At 49.5% G+C, this 22,876-nt stretch overlaps 1 protein-coding gene across 1 annotated transcript in view; it reads right to left on the reverse strand.

Moving 5' to 3' along the window:
* Positions 1 to 22,876, reverse strand: part of RBM6 (RNA binding motif protein 6) — a 66,110-nt gene that overhangs the window by 8,881 nt on the left and 34,353 nt on the right. The window contains exons 7-14 of the mRNA XM_068157982.1: positions 7,293 to 7,367; positions 5,718 to 5,778; positions 4,590 to 4,658; positions 3,484 to 3,747; positions 2,072 to 2,232; positions 1,279 to 1,376; positions 748 to 790; positions 104 to 164 (exon numbers count right to left, since the gene is read on the reverse strand). Of these exons, the coding sequence (XP_068014083.1) occupies positions 104 to 164; positions 748 to 790; positions 1,279 to 1,376; positions 2,072 to 2,232; positions 3,484 to 3,747; positions 4,590 to 4,658; positions 5,718 to 5,778; positions 7,293 to 7,367 (832 nt within the window). The remainder of the gene's footprint in view (positions 1 to 103; positions 165 to 747; positions 791 to 1,278; positions 1,377 to 2,071; positions 2,233 to 3,483; positions 3,748 to 4,589; positions 4,659 to 5,717; positions 5,779 to 7,292; positions 7,368 to 22,876) is intronic.

Raw genomic sequence — 22,876 nt, forward strand, 5'->3', positions numbered from 1 at the left:
TACTCTTAGCCTTTAAAAATATTTCTGGGCTGATTTCTACATGTCAGTGCCCTTTTAAGGAAGAAAAGTCTCCACGGGAGGAGTGAGGCAGAGCTTCACTTACACTGGGCCCTGGTGCGTCTCTGCGATTCGCCGCCCCTCCTGTCTCTCATGCCCCTTCTGCCCTGGAGGAAGTGAACAACACAAACAGATCAGAGACTCTTTGACAAACATCAGATTGCTTTTCTTCCCTCTCACAGCCCCGAAGTTCAGGAAAAACAGCTCATTTAGCTATAGAGCACAAGTAGCTTTTCATCTACGCAGCAACAGACAGTGTCGCAAGGCATAAGACCTGTGCAGCTTCCCTGAATCTTTAAATGAGGTGCTCATGGCAATCTGTAGCAGAGCCTGCAGCCCATTCAGGATGGGAAGTACCCTGCAGTCTAGTAACAAGCACATGAGAAGAGACATTCACTCTGGGAACTGAGATCAGTCATCAACCAAGTCACTGTAAAAGCGTGGTACAGAGTAATCCAGCTCAGAACTCCCTCAAACAGCATCTGCTCCCTGACTTGCATTTCTCTGCACATGACAAACACAGCGCAGGGGCTGTGCAGCAGGGGAGAGCACACTTGAGCACTACCATCCCGACTTCAAACATGCTGACCTTTCAGCAGCCCAAAGGCAGAAAGCCTAGCAGAGTCAGGCCTATAACCCCCACCACTCCCTGTCTTTCTGGGGACCTGCAAGGAAGCTGTGCAGACCTACCTGGCCATAGTAGGAATTGTCACCATGCTCCCCATAGTCATTTCTGTGGAGATAAAGGTTGCAGGTTAATGTTAGGCTGGGTTCTCAGTATGCTCTAAATGATCAGCAGGACCAGTAAAGGCAGAAAGACCATGTCCACTGGCTATGTGCTGGACTGCATCCATCCCAGGAGACAGAGACACTGCAGATTGCTGTCTCCACCAGAGTTATGACCATGCTCTCTGCAGTGTCCACAGAGATGAACCTCTCCAACTGCATTTTAGAAAGCTGAACCCATGAATTCCCTCACAATGGGATCTGATGGTTGGACAACAAGAAGAGGCCATGCAACATAGTGATTGATCCCATACTGCTCAATCACTGAAGCTTCTTCTAGCTCTGATGCCTTCACCCCTCAAAGGCATTAGGTTGTAGGAATATCTTTGCTAAGTCATGTGCCAATCTTTAAGCAGACCTTAAGGTGTGACAACACAGCTCCAGCCTTGCAGCACAACATACAAAGAACAGCCCTTCTGCCTCGTCTCTCTGTACCTTCTCCTCCCTGTAGCAAGGTTCACTTCCACTATACGTCCATCAATGCAGATAGGGGGATCCAGGTTCTGCAGTATCTTCAGCAACCTCAGAGCCTCCTGTAAAAGGCAAGGAGAATGTCACATCCCTAAAAAAGAAACAAGTCCATTTCCCAAAGCCAGGCTGCCTGAAAGAAAAGCTCTGTGCTTCCATGATGACCACAGCAGGGACAGGGAACACAACACTCTTGCCTAAATACTACTGAAAGCTATTTAGGCTGCAACAACCTGAGCAAATGCAATGTTAGGCTCTCTGCTTGCCCTACACCCATTTTCAGCAGTCAGCTAGGGACTGTATTTTTCTAGGGCTGCCAGACAATGCAGCACATTGGCTGCTCATGCTCCAAAGAGTTTAGGTGAACACAACTGTGGAGTCCAGGAATCACCAGAAGCAGAAGATGTGAACCCCCCAAGTGTGGGATTGCCTGTTATGACTCTTGCCTTCTGCAGACAGAAACCACTGAATTCAAGTTCACTACAAACAAAACATCTGTGCAAGAGGTGTTCAAGTTTAGAGGGTCAACAAAGAAAGGCATTGAGGAAGAAAACCCTTACTCAGCATCACAGCTTGTGACAAGAGAGGATCTCTGGCTCCTAAAGCCAGAGAGCAGCAGATACTCCCTGTACCCATCCAGAGGAGAAGACTGCTTCCAGGGCAGCTGCCTCCCAAATACAGCTATTTCTTACATTTCTGTGGTTTCTCTCCTTCCCCAGACGCCAACAGGGGGAGCATGAGAAAGCAAGAAAGTACTTACAGCATGGGACTCCAGCTCAATGAAGCCATAGGTCTGCCCCATCCGGCCAGCCTTGTTCTTCATGATGCGCACGCTGGAGGTGGAGAGCCGCACGTAGGGAGCCAGCAGCCCCACGATCACTTCTGGGGGGGTGAACCGAGTGATGCGCTTCAGCATAATGGCTGGGAGCACAAGGAGGGAGGAGGCCAGGAAAGAGAGAGTAGGGGGGGGAGAAAAAAGAGGTAATTCAGATCTAAGTTTCTTGTGCCAGAGCAGGTGAAAGCAAACCCAATTGAGCCGACGTGTTGAGGCTGGAAGCCATCGGGTTTTTCTCTCTGCTGTGCAGGAGAACCACCTCCAATTGCTAACCTTTCCTTCCCAGAAAGTTTGGCACTTTGGCTACGGCAATCCCATGCAGAGCTACAGGCTGGGGTCGGAGTGGCTGAGAGCTCCCAAACAGAGAGGGACCTGGGGGTGCTGATCGACAGCCACCTGAATATGAGCCAGCAGTGTGCCCAGGTGGCCAAGAGGGCCAATGGCATCCTGGCCTGCATTAGGAATAGTGTGGCCAGCAGGAGCAGGGAAGTCATTGTGCCCCTGTACTCTGCTTTGGTTAGGCCACACCTTGAGTCCTGTGTCCAGTTCTGGGCCCCTCAGTTTAAGAAGAACATCAAAACACTTGAAGGTGTCCAGAGAAGGGCAACAAGGCTGGGGAGAGGCCTTGAGCATAAGCCCTATGAGGAGAGGCTGAGGGAGCTGGGATTGTTTAGCCTGGAGAAGAGGAGGCTCAGGGGTGACCTCATTGCCCTCTACAACTACCTGAAAGGTGGTTGTAGCCGGGAGGGGGTTGGTCTCTTCTCCCAGGCAACCAGCACCAGAACAAGGGGACAAAGTCTCAAGCTGTGCCAGGGGAGGTTTAGACTCGAGGTGAGGAGAAAGTTCTTCACCGAGCGAGTCGTTCGTCATTGGAATGTGCTGCCCAGGGAGGTGGTGGAGTCACCGTCCCTGGAGGTGTTCAAGAGGGGATTGGACGTGGCACTTGGTGCCATGGTCTAGTCATGGGGTCTGTGTTGATAGGTTGGACTCGATGATCCTCGAGGTCTCTTCCAACCTTAGTGATACTGTGATACTGTGAAGAGAGCAGAAAGTAGACTCCTCCTCAGAGGACCTCAGGCCAGGACAACTTCTGGCCAAAGACACTTTTGCTGCTCTGCTAAATTAACTACGTCACCCTGAAGCCAGTTTGCCCTGAATTCATCTTCCTAAAGGCCATTCAGCAGCACCTTTGGAGCTGAACATCCTTGATCTAGATGCCAGGACCTGCACAACATACAAACAGCCTCCAAAAGTTTTAGTCAAACACTGCCCTTTCTGCAGAGGACCTCACGGAACACAAGCAAGAGGAATTAAATACTGGGCCCTGTGTCACTCACTCCTGCTTCCTCCACCATCCTGTGGTGTGGCTTCCTCTGCTTCTCTCTGAGAAGGCAGCTCCTGGTGCTGGTCCATGTCTCTTCCCATGTCCCTTCTCTTCTCCTGAGAGGGACGCCGCTCTCTCCCTTCGTCTCTCTTCCTTGGCTCTTCTTCCTGAGGCTGACACTCCTGCTGTGGGGCAGGAACCGAGGGCTGGAGAGGCTGCTTTGGAGATCCTGGTTGTCCTGACAACTCTTGTTCAGGTTTTTCAAGCTTTGTATCTGCTATTAAGAGAGGAGAAACAGACTGGCTCCACATACAGTGCTTCAGCATGTATATTTCTTCTCCTGTTTCCTGGCTACTGCAGGAAACTATAAAAGGTTAACCCTGCATCTTAACTCTCAGATCCTGTCTTAACTCTCTGAAGGCACATGTTGTGTAAAGGACAAAATAGATACTGCTCATCCTTCCACTGCCTTGTGTCATATTGGGCTCCTGTACCTGACCCCTGTCAGAGACAAGAGGCATCATAATACAGTCACTGATTTTAGCAGGCACCTACTTACCACAGATGAGGCAGATAGTGGAAACATCCTGCCCCCAGCCTACCTATGCAAGATAAATCCTATCAAGCCCCTGTGCTTGAAAGCCTCTGAGGCATCTAGCTTCACTTCAAAAGAGATCCCTACCTAAGCTTCTAAAGCTGTTGGAAAGAGAAGCCAAAGCTGTAGGGCTGCAAAGTCAAACACTGCCAGCCCTGTACCTGCTACTAAAGCCTCTTCCCACAAAGAGAAAGAAATGAGAATGCAGGATCTGGCACAGGGAAGCTTCACTCTTCCACGTCCCCCAGAGCACCTCCCTGCTCTTGTTCTGTTTGGGCAGCGTGGCAGAAGACACAACCATTTTGCATGGAAACCTTGGGAAAGCTGCACACTGACTCCCTTGGCTCCCAGCACAGCTCATGTTGGACAGTTCTGTACTAATTTGTCTGCAGCCTGCAGAGCTTTGGCTACGCTTCACGAGCAGAGCCCAATGTAAAAGCTGTATGTGAAACCGGTCTGCACATGCAGCTGTGAAAGCTGCCCAAGCAAATCACACAACCCCACAGACAGTGCAGTTGTCTTACTGAATTCTTGCTCAGCTGACACGTCCTCACCCTCAGAACCACCTCTGGACTCTGGGCCAGCTCTGTTCCCTGTAAGAGAGGTGTATTAAAGTCCATTTCAAGTCCACCAGTCACAAAGCACACAAGAACTCATGCAAAGCTGCAGTAACCACTGTGTATGCCTAGAGCTGCTCTGTTTCACCCAGCAATTAAAGGCCAGTCATAAAGAGATTACCTTACTAGGTATGTTTTCACTATCAACAGAAGCAGGTCAGTGAGAAGTGTGGACCACAGTCTGCCTTCACAGCATCTCACAGGCTCTGCTTAATTTGCTCCTCAGCTGTTTTATGACAGCTCACAGCTGTGCTGGGCCAGCTCTGAGAATATTGCCTTCAGAACATTGATGGAAGGGCCACAATGCAAGGAAAGCACAACCATGGGGATGGTGCTTCAGTAACTACAGGGCTCTGCATCAGCAGTGATTTTATTGCCCTTCTGCCTGGGGTATGAAGGCAAGAAATGTAAATCATTAGATGTCTGCTCACAGACAGAGTCAAAGCTCACCCAGTGCCTGGAACACCTGCTCATCCCACAGAACACAGCCCCTCAAGGGAGCATTTTTGCTCTTGTGCTCTCCCACCCCAAGAAGCAGAGGTGCTGGTGGGGTGAGGAGAAGCTCCTGGAGGAACAGAACTCCTTTCTGTGCAAAGTGAGCTCAGCAATTCCAATTCTGGATTTGTCTCTGACAGCCTCAAAAGAATAACACTAAAAACATACAGCTGCATCTCCCTAGGCAAATGGGTGGAGGGGAAGGCACCTGACCTATGGTCACAGCAGGACTAGCTCAGTCTTGGAGGACACACAACCTGCCACTCTGTGAGTGCAGGACAATGCCAGAGCAACAGGAAGGAAAGGCTTTGTGCAGTAAGACAACTCTATGCTAAGCCTCACAAGAAGAGAGAACCTGGTGGCAACACAACCATGAGTAGTGTCTTTAGTGCAGACAGGAAAAGGGTCTGAATGAAGCAAAACTAATAATCCTCCTCCACAGTGCTCAGCTAGTCCACCAAGAGGAAGCCAGAAGAGAAACTTACTTGTCAGGACAGATGAAACTTAGCCACCCAAGCAGAGGGGACCACATATACTCACCATCTCTTGGGAGCTTGCAATAGGAGCAGGAAGATCTGTAGCCCACAGTACACACCTTACACTGCAATGGAAGGTGGACAGCATGAGGAAGTCATGTTTTGGAGGCACTGGATACAACCAGGCCAGACCCTGCAGTGCTTTCAGAAAGTAACAGCCATGGAAAAGTTACAGTGAGAGCTTGAGGCAGGATGGGTAATGGCAGCAGGAGCCTTGACTGGAGCGGAAGGGAAATGCTGACATGGCTTGAAACTGGGATTGCCTTGGGAACAGGATTTTCACACAACTTCTGAGTGTGGATTTGTTCACACCCTAGAGGTACTTGACTACTCCTAAATGCCCCATGCCAGACACCACACTGCTAGCCACCCTGTTGTTTCAAAGGATCCAAAGGTATCTCTGTATTCTCTAATCTCAGCTCCCTCCTAGAGCAGTGACAAAGCACTCATCCAAGCTAAACTGCAGATGCTGATGCCATTTTCTGCACAGGAAGAGTCAATGAAGAGGTGTCTGCTAATCAGGAGGTAGAGGCTCAGATGGTTATCCTGCCCAGAGCCACTGTGGGAAGAGCCAAGTGCCCCATCCTCACAGCTCTCCCCAGACACAGCATTTCTAACCTCCTCTTCAAACTCTTTGTAAATTGCTTCTCTTTCACACCACTGGTTTTCCCTCTAACTGAAGCCCTGCAAGTACTCTGGGGCACAAGGATACTCTTTCAGGCCATGCTTGTGCACAGCAAGAGTAGGGACAGACACTCCAGCTACTTCTTGTTGCACTGAGGGCTGCTGTGAAACCCCTACCTGAAGGTGCTGTTTCTCCTTGTCCCTGGAGCACATCAAGCACAGATGAGGTGCCAAGCAACATCCAGGTAGCCTGGATGGAGGTCTTTGTAGTCCAGTGTGATCCAGTGGTCAAGGTAGGAGTCTGACCAGCACTGATGCCTTGGTGTACAGACAGTGGGGAGGCAGGGAGCAGCCCTTTGCCCCAGCGTTCCTCCCCAGCCTACCACAGCCACAAGTGTCTGTGGCAGACACAGGAAGGACATGGGATCAAAACTGACCCTTGGGCAAGTGTGGCTCTCCAGAAATGGGCCAACTGCAGTCTGCATTAACTGCTGCCTGCACTTGGACTTGTTCACATGCTCCCTTCCCTTCTGCACTTACTGTGCTCAGGTTCCTGCATGGGACAGAGGGCTGGTGTGCAGTGTTAGGCTGGTGGCAGTTCTGGGCAGTGAAGACACCTGCAGCTTCACAATGACAGCCAGTTGTCAGAACTGCTGTCTGATCTTGCTTTTTAAGGAGGAAGGACCCATAGACTATTTCCCCCATATGCTGAAAGGGAGCTGCTGCACAGGGAGGAACCTGCTCTGTGCACAAACCGCTGGCTACCTCTACCAGAGTACTCAGGGGTGCCACCAGAAACGAGGTAGGGATAAGCACAGAAGCTCAGAAGAGGCAAGAGCTTCAGGACAGGACAATACCATCAGCCACTGAGCAAATGTCTAAGGCTCCTCTCTGGTGGCAGTGCCAGGAGAGCCAGCAGGGGAAGCACAACACAGCTCTCTGCTCGCATACTTACGCGTTTGCAGCGCCAGAACTCTGGGCACGGAGTGTACTCAAGGGTCACTTCTTTGCCACCGATGGTAAGAGTTCCCTGTTGAGACAAGGGGGGAAGTGACCAACGTGCCCAGCACACGCAGAATGCTGAGGCAAGGAAGGGCTTAAGGCTCTGGTTCCTAAAGGTTTCGCAAGTGAAACAGGGTGAAAGGGGGAGAAAGCCTCCTGCCTCAGTTGGCTGGAGCTTTGCCATGGAAGCAGAAGGGAAACTGCCTGTGTCCTGCTCTAGCCCGAGGCTACAAAGCTGCCTTAGCTCCAGAGGAACTGGGCTTTGCCACCTCCCAGGAAGAGCAGAGACAGAGTACCCAATGCATAAGAGGGAATGTGCTTTACTCTGCTTCTGTCCACATGCTGGAAAGGGGCAGCTGGACAGCTTCCTCCACACCAGCCACCACCGGGCTGGCCTCGAGGCAGCTACTTGAAGAGGAATACCAGGTAAAATGCCACCAAGGTGAGAGAATCTTCATGTCACTCATGGAACCCTGGCTTTCCTTCGGAGAAGTGTGCCACACATGGCAAGGCCAGTGGCTCAGCAGCCAGCAGCTACTGCTCTGCAGCCAGTCCTTCATGGGGATGGCCTCAAGCACCTGTGTGGCAGCAGCAGAGGAGTTCCACTGCCTACAAAGGCACTCTGCCTTTAGTTCCACGTGTGATGCTTTGGAGAGAAGTCAGGAGCCCAACAAATCCACAAGCTTTCCTGAAATACTGATGGTTTAAGGGTGAAATGAGCTCATAGGTACAAGTCCCCCAGCTCCTGTCTGGAGCAGCCCTTAAAAGCAGCAAGCAGCCAGGACTCCTGATGGCTCTCATCTGCCATAGATAACACAACCTGCCTGGGCATGCAGAATGCAGGCCAAGCCATCAGACATCTCCTGTCACTGCAAGCACTGGCAGACCACACAGTCTGCTTTTCCCAACACCACAGTAAGACACTCAGTGACAGTTAATGAGGCTCAGACCCAGGTCTCCCAAGCCCTAGGAGAGCAGCTGCTCTTCTGGTCCATTACTGGATGGTACAAAGAGATGTCAGGGAGCTGTCAATGGCCCTGAGCTGTTTTGGGGACCCCTGGTGAGTCAGAAGTTTCCCAGGTGCTCTGACACAGTAGCCTAGTCGCAGAAGATTCCCCAGAGCAAGCCATGAACATGGGAAATCAAGTTCCCAGAGTCAGAGGTCATGATATACCCATGTATAAACTGCTGTGCAGAACATGAGGGAGATGCTAGAGAATAAATAAAGTAGGAGAGAAAAGTTCATGGGAGAGAATCACTCAGCAGCACTACAGCAATCCTTTGACCCCTATGAAAAGTACAACAGAGAAATATGGAGCCCAAAGACATTGCCCTTTAAGGTTGGGTTCCAACACCTTCCCTTTCCACAGCCTGCCTTTTATAGACCACAGCCACCCTTTCCTCCCAGGCTGTATGCACTGAACACTTTCTGCTGCCCAGCCATTCAAGCACTGCTCTCCAGCATGGATTTGTCTTTGCCTCACCAAGAGCTGAGCCCTTGCTGAGGGCTGGCACAGGCACCCAGAGCACAGTGCTGTAGCTTCAGACAGGAGGAGTTTCCTTGGGGTCTATTCACAACACAAGTGCTGCCCAGCCTGTTTTACATGCCTAGGAGGAAGTTTGCACCCTCCTTAAAGCACTTGAGGAAACACAAGTGAGAAAGACAGAAAAGTAGAAATCCAGGCTGTCCCACTGGGACTGTTGGTCCCTTTGAGATGAAGGCTTCCTCTTCCAGGCAGGGCACCCACTGTGTCACATCACACACTCTGGAGACAGGCAGTGCCAGGAAAGCAGGCTAGAAACACCTGCCTCTGCCCCAGGACCCCCTGAGCCCAGGCAGGGAGAGAAGGCAGGGTGCACATCCTCAGGAGCAGAGCTGCGGCCACTCGGGGAGCCCAGGAAAGCCCTCGGAAGCAGCAGCAACTCAGCAGGCAGCGGCAGCCCTGCCTATGAGCTTGGGAGGCAAGGACATCTAGATTTGAGGACACTTCCTCTGGCAGGCCAACCCATCACACGGCTCCATCCTCCTACCAGCCACTGAGGATCAAACTTGCCAGAAAGCCTTATTTTGGGGTTTATGGAAAATGCTTGGTAAGTGCATGTGGTGCTGGTCTCTACTGCAAAGTCAGTTCCTGGAGGCTGCAAAAAGTGTCACTTGCATAATTACTCCCTAATTTCCTTAGCACCCTGCTGATTGCCTGCTCACTTTTTCCACAAGCTCTCTCTCACTGATTTCTTCTTGATAAAGTAATTTCCAAGGTTGCAATTATCATTTAACACTCCAAGATGAGTCCTTCATTTAGGACACACATTGTCAGGATCCAGTGACTTCAAATTCCTCATCCCCTCCTTTTGTGACTGGTTTCCATAACAAATATTTCCAGAACCTTTACTTCCTCTAGACCCTGTCACTGCTTATTCTTTTGCATCTCTATCTTCTTCCCTTTCTCTGCAAAGTGTTTCAGATAGCACTCTGGTTTTTCAGTTCATCACTTTCAGCTGAGCAGATCTTTGTGAAATCACAAAGATTTTCTGAGAACTGCAGGGAACAGTGCTAGGGGAAACAAAAAAGCTAAGCTCAAGGTGTGCCACGTGTACTGCCTGCCTCCCAAACTGCAAGAACCTCTTCCATATTCAGGCATTTCATCCTGGACCTCTTCTCACTGACTCACCTGCACTATGCCTGTTGATTCTCCTTGTGGATTTCAACATCCTGTCCTTCTGAACATCTTGGCCTTCTCTTTCTAAATAAGTATCCTACAGAAATGTCTCTCTGGTCCACCTCATCAGGAACCTCCCCCTCACAACTAGCAGTAAACACACAGTTGACTCACCAGTGAAGGGTTTAAAAGGCAGCAGAGCTCTGCAGTACGAGAACACTCAGCTCTCAGCCATGGAAATGCCCAGATTTCCACAGGCACAAGCAGATTCTGCTGTTCTTTCTGAACTGCCAAATTCATCCAAACAGAGCAGCAGGACTTTGCTGCTGGGAGCAATGATTTATGCTGCTGTTCAGCATCTTTCAAACACAGTCAGAGATGTTTTATTTGCTTTGAGGCGTGTTGGAGATGCAATGCTGGATTCTAGTCTAAGTGACACAATTCAGTACAAGCCATTTCAGCCAAAGCCACTAAACAGTCTGCATCCTGTGGAACAAGAGCCAGTGGGCTAGGATGTAAATATCACTGTCAGCAGGCTCAGATCAACTGAGTGATCCCATCATGAAGTGGTCCTGGAGAGCGATGCCGTGAAACCATACAGCCTGTCTGAAAGCAGCAATGTCTCAGAGCCCCTCACTGAGCAGGGACAGACCCCACAAGAACAGATTGCTTCAAGAGAGGGAAAGAAAAAGGGACAATCATTTATCCATGATTATCCACAAGTGAATTGCATAAACACTTTGGAGACTGCAGGTCAGCTGGACACAAGGCTTTGGCAGAAACCCTCCAGTTTTGCTAGAGCAGTTGCCAAGCTCTTTGTCCCCAAAGGCAGTGAAACCAGAAGCACTGAAAGAGTATCAATAAGATCTAAATGGTGAGGACAAGCCTAAGAGAATGACAAGACCCAGACCACACTCCTAGCACACAGAGTGCTCACCCCTGAGCTTGGTTTGAACGCATCCCTAGCTTAACCTCTTTGTATTCCTACCACTTTAGCCAGCAAAGAGCCTACCTGCCCCAAGAGGAGCCAGCTAACTGCCAGGGGCAGGAGAAGCTGTGCAGGCACACAGTCTCACAGTATAACTTAGGTTGGAAAGGACCTGGAGGAGTCCAACCTGTCAGCACAGACCCCATGACACGGGCAGGGATCGCTCTGATCACGCTTCCCAGGGAAGCGGCGCAGCGACTGAGGGAGCCAGGAGACAGCCTGGTGCAGGCCAGGCACAGCACCAGCTCCCCACCTCGGCTGCTTAGCTGCCAATTAGCATTTCCAGTTGGCATGCTAGTAGTCTTGATGCTTGTTGACAGCCTTCTAATGATGATGGCTGGGGGCTGAGGAGGGGCAGAACTTGCCAAACAAGTATCTCTCTGCTCTCCAAGAGTGAGATGACAGAAGAATACAAATCATCAGTGTCAAAAGTTTTCACTGTTTCTCTGAAAAAAAAAAATTAGAGCATCCAAGAATGACCTAGAAAATCTGAAATGTGGAGAGCTTTCAGAGCACAGCACACTCCCTCACATCAAACCAGGCTTCTGCTTTAACTGAGTTTGGCCAAACATTAAAACCTTCAGCAAAATCTCACTTCAGAGCTTCTTACAATGAGCTGACAGCTCTCCAAGTATTCCACCCCATGGGTCACACTTCAGCAGCTGCCACAGGGGCTGCCAAACTGCACAGTGACATGGCTGTAGCAACCACAGTATCACAGTGTAACTAAGGTTGGAAGAGACCTCGAGGATCATCGAGTCCAACCTATCACCATAGACCCCATGACTAGACCATGGCACCAAGTGCCACGTCCAATCCCCTCTTGAACGCCTCCAGGGACGGTGACTCCACCACCTCCCTGGGCAGCTCATTCCAATGACGAACAACTGGCTCGGTGAAGAACTTTCTCCTCACCTCGAGTCCAAACCTCCCCTGGTGCAGCTTGAGACTGTGTCCCCAGCCCTGCTGAGGATGGCTGTGGAGCAAGTGTGCTCCAGCTCTTGTCACATGGAAGGCTATGGGGTACCTGACTCAGTGGAACAGCAATTGTCAGTCTCAGCCCTACACATGACACACCTGGAGTGGTGCAGGTCACTTTGGGTCAGAACCACTGCTCTGGAGTCCAAAACCCACAAGGATTAATAAGCCAAAGTTTTCTCCTTGGATACAACTCCAGAGCAGCGACCAAAGGAGCGCAGGAGGTGCCTGCACCACAAGTGAACCGTATTCTGCTCTCCTCCCTCAACTGGGTCACGCACAAACCCAAACACCACTTCAGCTAATGATTTCCTTGTATTGTTCAGAGTTTGATTAAATGGAAAGCATCCAAGTCGTGAACCAAAAGGTTCTGATATCCTTCTTGCTGAAAATATCATTTGCAAAGAGATCAAAAAACGGCACATAAAGATTATGACAGAAGAATGCTTCCAGGCAGCACAGCAAAGTACTCACATCAGAACTGACCTCCTTTACGTGATGCTAATTCGTCCCTCTTATGCAGATTTACTGTAATTAGGTTGGTCACTCAAAAACTGTTACACATCCAGCATTTAAAATGTATTGAAACTGGTTAATGACTACTGTTTGTTTCCTTGGGAATGCAGAGGCAGCCCAGGGCCCCAGCACAGTATCACAGTATAACTTAGGTTGGAAAGGACCTCGAGGATCATCGAGTCCAACCTATCAACACAGACCCCATGACTAGACCATGGCACCAAGTGCCACGTCCAATCCCCTCTTGAACACCTCCAGGGATGGGGACTCCACCACCTCCCTGGGCAGCACATCCCAATGACGAACGACTCGCTCGGTGAAGAACTTCCTCCTCACCTCGAGTCTAAACCTCCCCTGGCACAGCTTGAGACTGTGTCCCCTTGTTCTGGTGCTGGTTGCCTGGGAGAAGAGAACAACCCCCTCCCGGCCACAACCACCCCTCAGGTAGTTGTAGCGGGCAATGAGGTCACCCCTGAGCCTCCTCTTCTCCAGGCTAAACAACCCCAGCTCCCTCAGCCTCTCCTCACAGGGCTGTGTTCAAGGCCTCTCCCCAGCCTTGTTGCCCTTCTCTGGACACCTTCAAGTGTTTCGATGTCCTTCCTAAACTGAGGGGCCCAGAACTGGACACAGGACTCAAGGGGCAGCCTAACCAATGCAGAGCACAGGGCACAATGACTTCCCTGCTCCTGCTGGCCACACTATTCCTAATGCAGGCCAGGATGCCATTGGCCCTCTTGGCCACCTGGGCACACTGCTGACTCAGAGCAGCACTCACTCCTGGAACAGCAAGCTCGCACCATCCACAGGGTATCCTATCCTTCCAGTCCTGGCCTCCAAATGCACTGGATGGCACAACTCAAGTCGGGTTACCCAAGTGGGACCCCCAGGCAGACTGCTTGCAGCATTTCCTCCTGTTTCACTATGGATTATAAATGCAGATGTACCAACCCCAACCAGGGTACGGCGTAAATGACACAACCGCAGCCTGTTTCCCTGGCACGTTCTCAGCCCTGTGGAGTGGCTGGAGAGAAGCTGGCAGGGGAGAGCACAAGGCTCTCTTCATCTTTGGATGAAGCAGGCAGGCAGGGTCAAATACCAAAGGTCCCTCTAACCCACACATAGCCAGCTGCTCCTGAACTCCAGCAGGCAGCAGCTTCTGGGGATAGAGCAGAGGGGCCAACACCAAAACACCTGGGATCCAGCTGGATGTATTTCAAAACAAGATCATCTCAGCCACAGAAACTGGCTTCCCATCCTCTCTCCTCCATATGCTGAAGTTTATGTCTCTGAGCTCCTTGGCAGCTGCTGTACAAGGGACTTGACAGAGCAACAGGCAGTGCATCTGCTTACCTTTGACAAAAAGCAGATGAGAAAAGCTGTGAACCCACAAAACACAATCCATCTGTAATTAAACATTTAGAAAACAGAGGGTGACACAGAGATGAAGAAAGGAGAGCAACCCAGCCTGCTGCAGGGCATTGCAGCAATCTGGCACTTCCTATGGGAACAGCCACAGCAAGCAAATTCCTAGTGTGGTAGGACTTTGCCCAAGGCTCTCAGCCACCTTTCTCCAGCTTCTTAACCACTCACAGCTCTGGGGCTTCTTTCTATTGGCCTGGCCTATCTGTGTCCAGTAGCCAACAGCCAAGGCAGAAGATTCAAGATGCAGAGGAAAAGGATGACCTGACAAATGGTGGATCCCTGAGGAATGGCTGATCCTGATCACCAAGCTGATCCAAAGAACCTGGCTATGTATTACTATTACAGGTCTGTATCAAGATGAAACTTACAGAAACGTGCTAGTGGTCACCTGGAAAGGAGGATGTTTGGCTCCTGGGCATCTGCGATGCTATGGGGCTGAGGAGCATGTGGGCATCACTTTGAACCATTCAGCAGTAAGGCTTTTGTTTCACCTGTGACCTGACGCGAACCAGCATGGCATGCTGAGGGCTCATGGTCTTCAAGGTCTGAGAAAGCCTGAGACTGAGAGCCCAGAGATGCCATCATCAGTCCTGAGTTAACAGAACAACTTCAGGCACACCGCTGACAGGTACGAGAAATAGAACTGGCACTGACACAGAACTGAAGCCTTGGGAAGATAACTTGGAGAGTCCTAAAGATGTAGTAGCTAATTATAACAGATTGAGATGCCACGTAAGGATTATTGTATCCCAGATAGCACCGAGTGCCTCTTTTTCAAACTCCTTTCATTCAAACCCCATTAGCTCCTCGCACTGGGACCACCCACTGGGACACTTGAGTGCCGTTTCCGCTTGCACTCCTCAAGCCTCCCTTCCTGCCTGCTTGTCCTTGAGCAGGTGGTGTCAGTCTGCATCCTTTAAACGCCCTATTTCCACAGACACCCCAAAGAGCCTGCTGAGACACCTCCAGGTTGCTTCCTACGATTTCCAAGTTCCCTGGACACCAGCCATCCCCTTTTTAAGCAAGCCTCAGTATCTTTCTTCAGCTCATCTCCCCCCACCAACATCCTCTCTGCACATTTGCACACAAATTACCTTTCAGACAGTGCCAGCTCTCATTTTATTGCCTACATTTTGAACTCCAGTTCGCTTCCAAGTTAGGAGTCTCCAAGTGCTTATCTTTGAAATGCAACATTTGCCTCACTTGTCAGCACACTCAGTTCTTCTCTGAGAATGCCACCAAAGCAGTCAGTACAGACAGGCTCCCAGTTACGGCTCCCGGGAGCGCACCAGTGATGTGGCGCAGCTCGAGAAAACACAGAGCCCACCTAGGGCTTCACAGGCTCCATCATCAGCTCTGGGTGGTCAGATAGGAATGGCTTCTGCCTTTTACCCTTTAAGGGGATTTCAACAAGTTTGGGTTTTTGATGCACAGTGGATCTTTTACCTGCCACAGAAAGCACAAACCTCTCCCTGTCCAGCTAATTCTCACCTCCAGCTTCCCTCGCCCCTCTAGGAAGAGGGCACCTTTGCCAGGTCAGCATGGCAGGACCACTGGACAAATGTGGACATTATTTGATGGAGGCCTTCCCTATACAGTACAAAGGGGTCAAAGAGGATTTCCAGAGTTTGGAGTGTGAGGGTCTGGGGGCATTGGAACACAGTTCCAAGGGAGACAAATCTGGCACTCTGGTGTTCCGGGCTGCACTTCCATGCCACAACTAAAGAGAAGTGTGGATGGTTAAGGATTTATTACAGGGTAAGTGAAGATGGTCAGGTGTATGACCTTCTTTAATGGTTGGAATGACTTTTAATGGTTGTACCTGATCTTAAAGGTCTTCCTCACCATAAATGATTCTGTGATTCTGTATCAAACACTTGCTCCCATACCCAAGACAGAATGAACCGAGTGGATTAATCAAATGGCCTCAGGTTGCACCAGGAGAGGTTCAGGTTGGACATTAGGAGAAAGTTCTTCTCTTAAAAGGCTTCCCAAACACTGGAATAGGCTCCCTAGGGAGGTGGTTGAATCCCCATCCCTGGAAGTGTTTAAAAGATGCAGAGATGTGGTGCTGAGGGACATGGGTAAGCACCAGACTTGGCAGCGTTAGAGAACGGTTGGCCTTGATGATCTTGAAGGTCTTTTCCAACAAAAACGATTCAATGGCTCTAAGTTGAATCCTCTGTTTGAAAAGTATGCTTAAAACTATCACAACTTCAGAGTATTTAAATATTGAGAATCATTACACATAGATGGCTCTAGGGAAGGTTCCACACAGCTCTGCCTCATCTGTATTCCTCTACTGATTCATCATGGTCCTCTGTGTTTGAACAACTGCTGCTTCAAAGACTCCCTTTTTGTCTCCAACACAAGGATTTATCTCCTCCCTCCAAAATGCTGCTCCAGAGGCTGGACATATGTCTCAACACTTTGTTATATGGCCACCTTCTTCCTCAGAGCTCACCTCATCCCATGACACTGTTAAACAATATCAATATTAAGCCCATTAGCACAATGCACTAATCCACCCCAGGACCTTACAATTAGCAATGGCCATAAGGAAGCTGGGAGAACAATGGGGAAAGGTCCAGCTCTTCTCTCATAGATTTGGAGCACAAGATCAAATCACTCAAGAGCAAACTTGATGCAAAATGATGCTGGAAAGCTCTGCCTTAAGGGAGGAAACTCATTCCTAGACAACTCTGAATATTTGATGAAGCATGGAAAAACCCTGCACCCAAACAAAGAATGCTTCCTTTTGCTGGAGCATACAACCATGCAATTTACACCCCAGTTCCAATACAGCCTGACCTGAATGGTGAACAAGCCCTATGAGAAGGGGCTGAGGGAGCTGGGCTTGCTTAGCCTGGAGAAGAGGAGGCTCAGGGGAGACCTTATTGCTTTCTACAACTACCTGAAGGGAGGTTGTAGCCAGGTGGGGGTTGGTCTCTCCTCCCAGGCAACCATCACCAGAACAAGAGGACACAGTCTCAAGCTGTGCCAGGGGAAGTTTAAGATGGATGTTAGGAAGAAGTTCTACACAGAAAGAGAGATTGGCTATTGGAATGTGCTGCCCAGGGAGGTGGTGGAGTCACCATCACTGGAGGTGCTTAGGAAGAGACTGGATGGGGTGCTTGGTGCCATGGGTTAGTTGATTAGATGGTGTTGGATGACCTCTCGATGATCTCTGAGGTCATTTCCAATCTGGTTAATTCTGTTCTATCAAGGATCCTATGTTTGGCACAGCAGCAAACAGAATCACAGAATGGTAGGGGTTGGAAGGCACTTCTGGGGATCACTGCAGTCCAACCGCCCTGCTAAAGCAGGGTAATCCAGAGCGAGTTGCACAGCACTGTGAGCATGCAGATTTGGACTCTCTCCAGAGAAGAAGGCTCCACAACCTCTCTGGGCAGTCTGCTTCAGTGCTCCAGCAACCTTGTAGCCAAGAATTTTTTCCTTATGTTCACTAAGAACGTGCCAACCCTAAATGGCAAAGAGAGCAGTGCAAAAGCTCCCTCATAGATGCCTCCAAACTCACTTTGGCACTCAAGGCATTAAGCACTTGGAGCCTTTACTGGCAATGCTCTCTCTGCAGCCAGTCCTGGGGCAAGCTCCCTCCAGGACAGCCTCTCTGCTGAAAGGAAAACATCCAAAAACCATGGGAAGAGGGAGCAGCTCTGTATTAAAAGAGGCCTTTGTCCTTGCTGACATCATTTTTCAACATCTCCAGACTCCCATTTAATGGCAAAAGTGGGGTCAGATACTGATCCCAAAAGGGCAAGAGCAAGAACCCTGCCTGCTGCCAGGGGAAATGCACCAGCAGAGCAACACTTACCTGTGCTGTCTCAGTGATGATTCCCACGTCACTGAGACTTTGACGTGGCAAATCCAACTGCTAAATCCAGACTCTCACCAGTCACCCCTGGGCAGAACCACAAGGCAGCTGGCACAGCTTCAGGGTGGCACCGGTCCTGATCTCTACATCTGAGCAGGCATTGAGCTCTTCTTAGGAGCCAATCTGGGAACAGCTGCTTTAACCTCTTTGGTCAGTATTTGCCCAGGAAACCTGGAACTGTGTGAGAGCAGCTATCTGAGCCCTTCAGAAGGAAATGAGTTTCTGCTGCTAGACCAGCTTGAGAGCAACGTAACACTGTTGAGTGTCACAGCTCCCCATGGGACCCCCAGCAGCTCCTCCTTGACAGGGGCACTGAGGTTTAAGAGATTCATCCAGGCAACTGCACTGAACAACATCCAGAGGTACACACAGGTCTCTCCTTCCCAGCCACTTCCCAGAACTGCTGATGGAAGGAACTAAATGCCTTGTCAGGGTGCAAGTGGCAGATGAAGTCACTCCCCCATGCAAACACACAGGCCTTGAGGCTCTGACAGCTGACCTGAGCTCTTCAGGGGAGTCTAACAAAGAGGTGAGCATGCAGGAGAGAATAACCCTGACAGCAAGGAAGGAAAAGAGCATGATTCACTGTTGTATCAGAAGTGCCCCAGCTTGGCTGAATTCCTAAGGGACTGGGAAGGGGAAACAGCATGCACAGACATCTCTTTGAACTGTTGGATAAGCAGCGGAGCAGCAGGCGGCTCAGGCACTGACACCTGAACCTCCTGTGTGACTCTAATACACTTCAAATCACATGGATCAATCATTTGCCTGTCACCAAGACGGGTCTATTAAGCATTCTGGAGTTCACTTCTTACATTTAATGATGGGCCCAATACACACTGGAAGAAAAACAGACCAGCAAAGGGAGTGCAATGGGCAGAGAAGCAGGTAACGCTGGAGGGCAAACACTGATCTCACAGGGACCGGGCTCAGAGGAATGTCTTCTCAGGGAAAAAAAAGAAACCAAACCACCCAGCTCTCTTCTCCAGTGGATATCACAAGGTGGGAAGGCTCAATCAAGCCTTCAAAACCCTAGGTCTATAAACAGTAACACACCTGAGTCATCATATCATTAATGTACAGCTTTGCACCGTGAGACAGCTTCTTACTGAGACTTCCCAACCCGATTTTATGCGTATGAAAATACACCTTGGGATTCTGAGGACTTAAAAATTACTTTCTCTTAACTCTGCTCTTGAGATCCCTGATGGAAAAGTACATCAAATGCCTGCTTGGGCTTTTACTGCCATCCTGGCTCAAATCTGGTACACGAAGCGCATTTGAATATTGCTAATTTCCTGCTAAGCCATGGACTGCACATCACAAAACCCAAGATTTCCCCTGCTGTCGATGAAAACAAGAGAGAACTACTTTCATCTTCTTGTTCTGAAGAAGAAGACAAGTTTTGGAGATTTAAATACTGAAATCTCATGTTTACAGCTTTGTAGCCTTGGCCCTCATTAAAAACCTAAGTCATTACGAGACACATTTGATTTTAGACCCCTGCCCTCTGGGGAATCTACTTCTGGAAGCCATTTGTTCACCACTGAGGAAGACATAACTCACTGAACTTAGAGGTGGCCTGAAGTGAAGGAGATGCAGAAGGACATTTGGATGCAACATCTAGTAGTTGTCAATGCACACACAGAGTGAAATAGCAGAGCAAACCAAACCTGAAGGCTGAATGCTGCTTTACATCAGACACTTCACTGCAACAAGTCAGCTGCCCAGTCTACAGCTTCTGCTGCTGCAGAAGCCAGGGAAGAACTTTCCACCCCCCTCCTGTGTCTCCTTGTACAAAAAGGCTTCAGAATTTTTCTACATTGCCCTCTCCCAGGAGCAATCACAGCCAAAGATTCAGCAAGTTATCATAGTATCAGTCAGGGTTGAAAGGGACCACAAGGATCATCTAGTTCCAACCCCCCTGCCATAGGCAGGGACACCCCACACTAGATCAGGCTGGCCAGAGCCTCGTCCAGCCTGGTCCCACAGTGGAGCTGAGGACCTCGCAGCTGCTGTCCCATTCCCACACAGGTTACCAGGTAAGACAAGAAGAAATTCTCCCCCTCCGAGACAAGAAAGGATCAGGGGATGTTTTTGCCTTTCTTCAGAAACACAGAGGGCTGTTGTCTGCCAGCACTCTCAGACCTCTTCCACCCAACATGTTTTCTTGGCCTGCATGGCTGCAGAATGACAGCAATGCTGCTGATCTCTGCTCCAGCAGCATACAGAGTTTCCTGCGATCTCTGCAGGTATTAAAGCTTTAATAAGAGTCCTGAAGGTGCCCTGTGGCTTGCAGAGGAATGGGGTGGATAATAACTGTGTGTCCTTCTGTGTTAAATACCTGTTTCCTTGTTGCCTGTGATTGATGGATAATGACACAATAGCCCTCCCTCCCTCCCATGTGTGCCAGCCCCCATTTTCCACGGTAATCATGCTTCATTTCTAGTCAAGAACATTAATAACCCCGTTACAGTCAAATGGAAACAGAAATTCACAAACAAAAGTTGCTGACTGCCATGGCTTTGATCTTGCATCTCCCAACTTGAAACATCTGAAGTTCATCTTTTACTTTGTGCCAGTCTTGCAGCTTAGGCAGAAAATGGCAAAATCCAAGGTACTCTTTTTGAACCTACCCCAGTTCAAGGCAGCCCAGCTCCTGTAATTCACACTGAAAATGTCCAACAGAAACTCTGCTGGGAAGAAAGCAAGACTAAACCTCCACATTTGAAGGGAATTCCACCTCCCTCTATCATAAGCATAGGTATGCAAAAAAAATACAGAGTTCTGCAGCAAAGCAGGTAGAGCATCATTCTTCTAAGAGAAGAAAACAGTGCTTCTGCCTGCCTTAGCCCCACGGAATGTGCAGTTTGATGTTTTTTTCAGCCACTAGACTCAGCCTGTTCCCTTCCTGTTCCAGCAATCCAGTGCACCAAGGACTGGAAAAGCAAGCGCTGCTGAGATAGCACAAAAGCTCGAAGGGAAAGTTCTGACGCTGAACTGAACAAAAACAACTCATCAAGTGAAAATGGCAACAACATTCTGGTGTGCTCCCACTTATCAAAACAGTCCAGATGGAGTCTTAGCACTAGAATCTGGCTCATATGTTTGTGAAACATATCTGGTGTTCCCCTCGATGCTGCTGGGATGGGGCTGGGAAGGATTGCTGCCTCGTTCACAACGCCAGGGCTTGTTCAGAGCAGGAAGGCATTATTGCTCTGGAAATGAAGGCTGTGGTGTGCTCACCCAGGTGCCTTTACCCAGGTAAACTGACCCCATAGAGACATTTCTCTCTCACTGTCCCTGTGTCTCCTTTAAGCAGCTTCAGTCGTACCATCAGCACCATCCACTTCAAGGAGTACAGAGGGAATTTCTGATCGTGCATCTGTGGTTCTGTTAGTCACCACTTTACTTACAGGAGGACTTCAAAAGCATCAAAGCAAATTAGTGGCATGAGTCCTGCTAACTTTCATACAGGAGCCTGATCAAGGGAATCTGCATCTTCATCCAAAATCACTATCTGGCCATGTACACAACCTACCAACTGTGGCAAGACGCTGCCTGTCCTACAGCCGATTTACTGCACCCCTTTGAAAGGCTTTGATGCTGCAATGATAAACACCTTCCAAATGGTTACACAAGAATACACTTAAGAGTTTCTACAGATCTTCAGAGAAAGTCAACCAATCATGAAGGTAAACCCACAACAGAACAATAACATCTGTTGGAGCAGCCAGCAGTACAACCTTGGTCTTTAAGGTGAAACCACACCTACACATCGCACCTGTGACTAAGACGTCCTCACCGCCACACAATTGTTCCGTTCACACATCAGGAGAGGGCCTGATAACCACACAGGCAGGGTAGCATCTGTACCCTGCATCCAAGGACCACTTCAAACCCCTTCTAGCTGAAGGCAAAATCTCACCTACAAATGAATTCAAAGGATGAGTGTGCCAGATGTCACTCAAGAAAACGTTTCACATGTTGACAATGACTGAAAGGAAGCTATTTCTAGGGTGTTGCTCTGCCAACGAGTGCTCTACAACACAACTCTGCTGCAATGGAAGCAGCAGAGAGCTGTGCTACAGCCTGCACTCACGAACCAGAAAAAGTTTCCCAGTGCCCTTCTTTTCACAACAGCCACACTGGCCATGACCAAAGGCCCAGCTGCCCAACAGCAGTTTCTCACTATGAGGCACCAGCATAGGGAGTGTCCACCCTCAGCACCTCTGGGTGCTGCAGCAGCTGCATGTGTCACCAAACTGGAGTGAGCACACTGCAAGCCCTGGTGTATCACACAGGACTGGACGCTTACCTTGGCAGTCATCCACGGATCAACTCTTTTAAACACAGCTGAGGATCTCACAATTATTCCCTACCGTTTGCCAGCTCAAGCTTGTGGCATTTTAAACAGAACATCTATCCCAACAGTACAAAACTTAATTAACAAGGCATTTGAGATCTACAGGGAAAGAATGGGTATTTCAGACACATCATCGCACAGCTTGGTTAATGTCAACCGGCACAAAATCCCAGCAAATCCATAACCAGAACATAAAAGCCCAGGGGCCAGGGGGAGAGCAGTTTCATTTGAGAAAAGGGCAGGGAGGGATGCTTTATGTAAAACAACTGACTTCTACAGCAGCCCGAGTAAACTTCAGCACATAGAAAAGGCAGTTCTGTAGTATACAGTGATATCTGAGCCCTGAGATGACCCTGCGGGGCTGTGTGTCCCCAGCACAACCACAGACACTAAGGAAGACCTGCTCTCATATCTGCTGTCCTCTGGGACAATCACCTCACAGAGCAGCAAACAGAAAATCCTCATCACACAGGTAAGGTGAGGCTGAAGGAAAAATGAAGGGAGGAAACAAGAACAGGATTTGAAATAAAAGCAGAGGTAAAGGGACATAGCAAGCTGGGATCACACAAGTAGAAGTGTGAAGCAGAGCAAGAAGATGCAGCTTCCCAGCTCTCAGAGTTAAAGGCACACTTGTTTTAAAGTATGTTGGTTAGCATGGTTTGCTTCCTGAGGCAAAGCAGGACAGAAGGTTGTAGGTTTATCTGGGATGGGC

Source organism: Melanerpes formicivorus, unplaced genomic scaffold, assembly GCF_026170545.1.
Source record: "Melanerpes formicivorus ecotype bairdi unplaced genomic scaffold, bMelFor1.0.p_v2 SCAF_38, whole genome shotgun sequence".
NCBI classification, from domain to species: domain Eukaryota; kingdom Metazoa; phylum Chordata; class Aves; order Piciformes; family Picidae; genus Melanerpes; species Melanerpes formicivorus.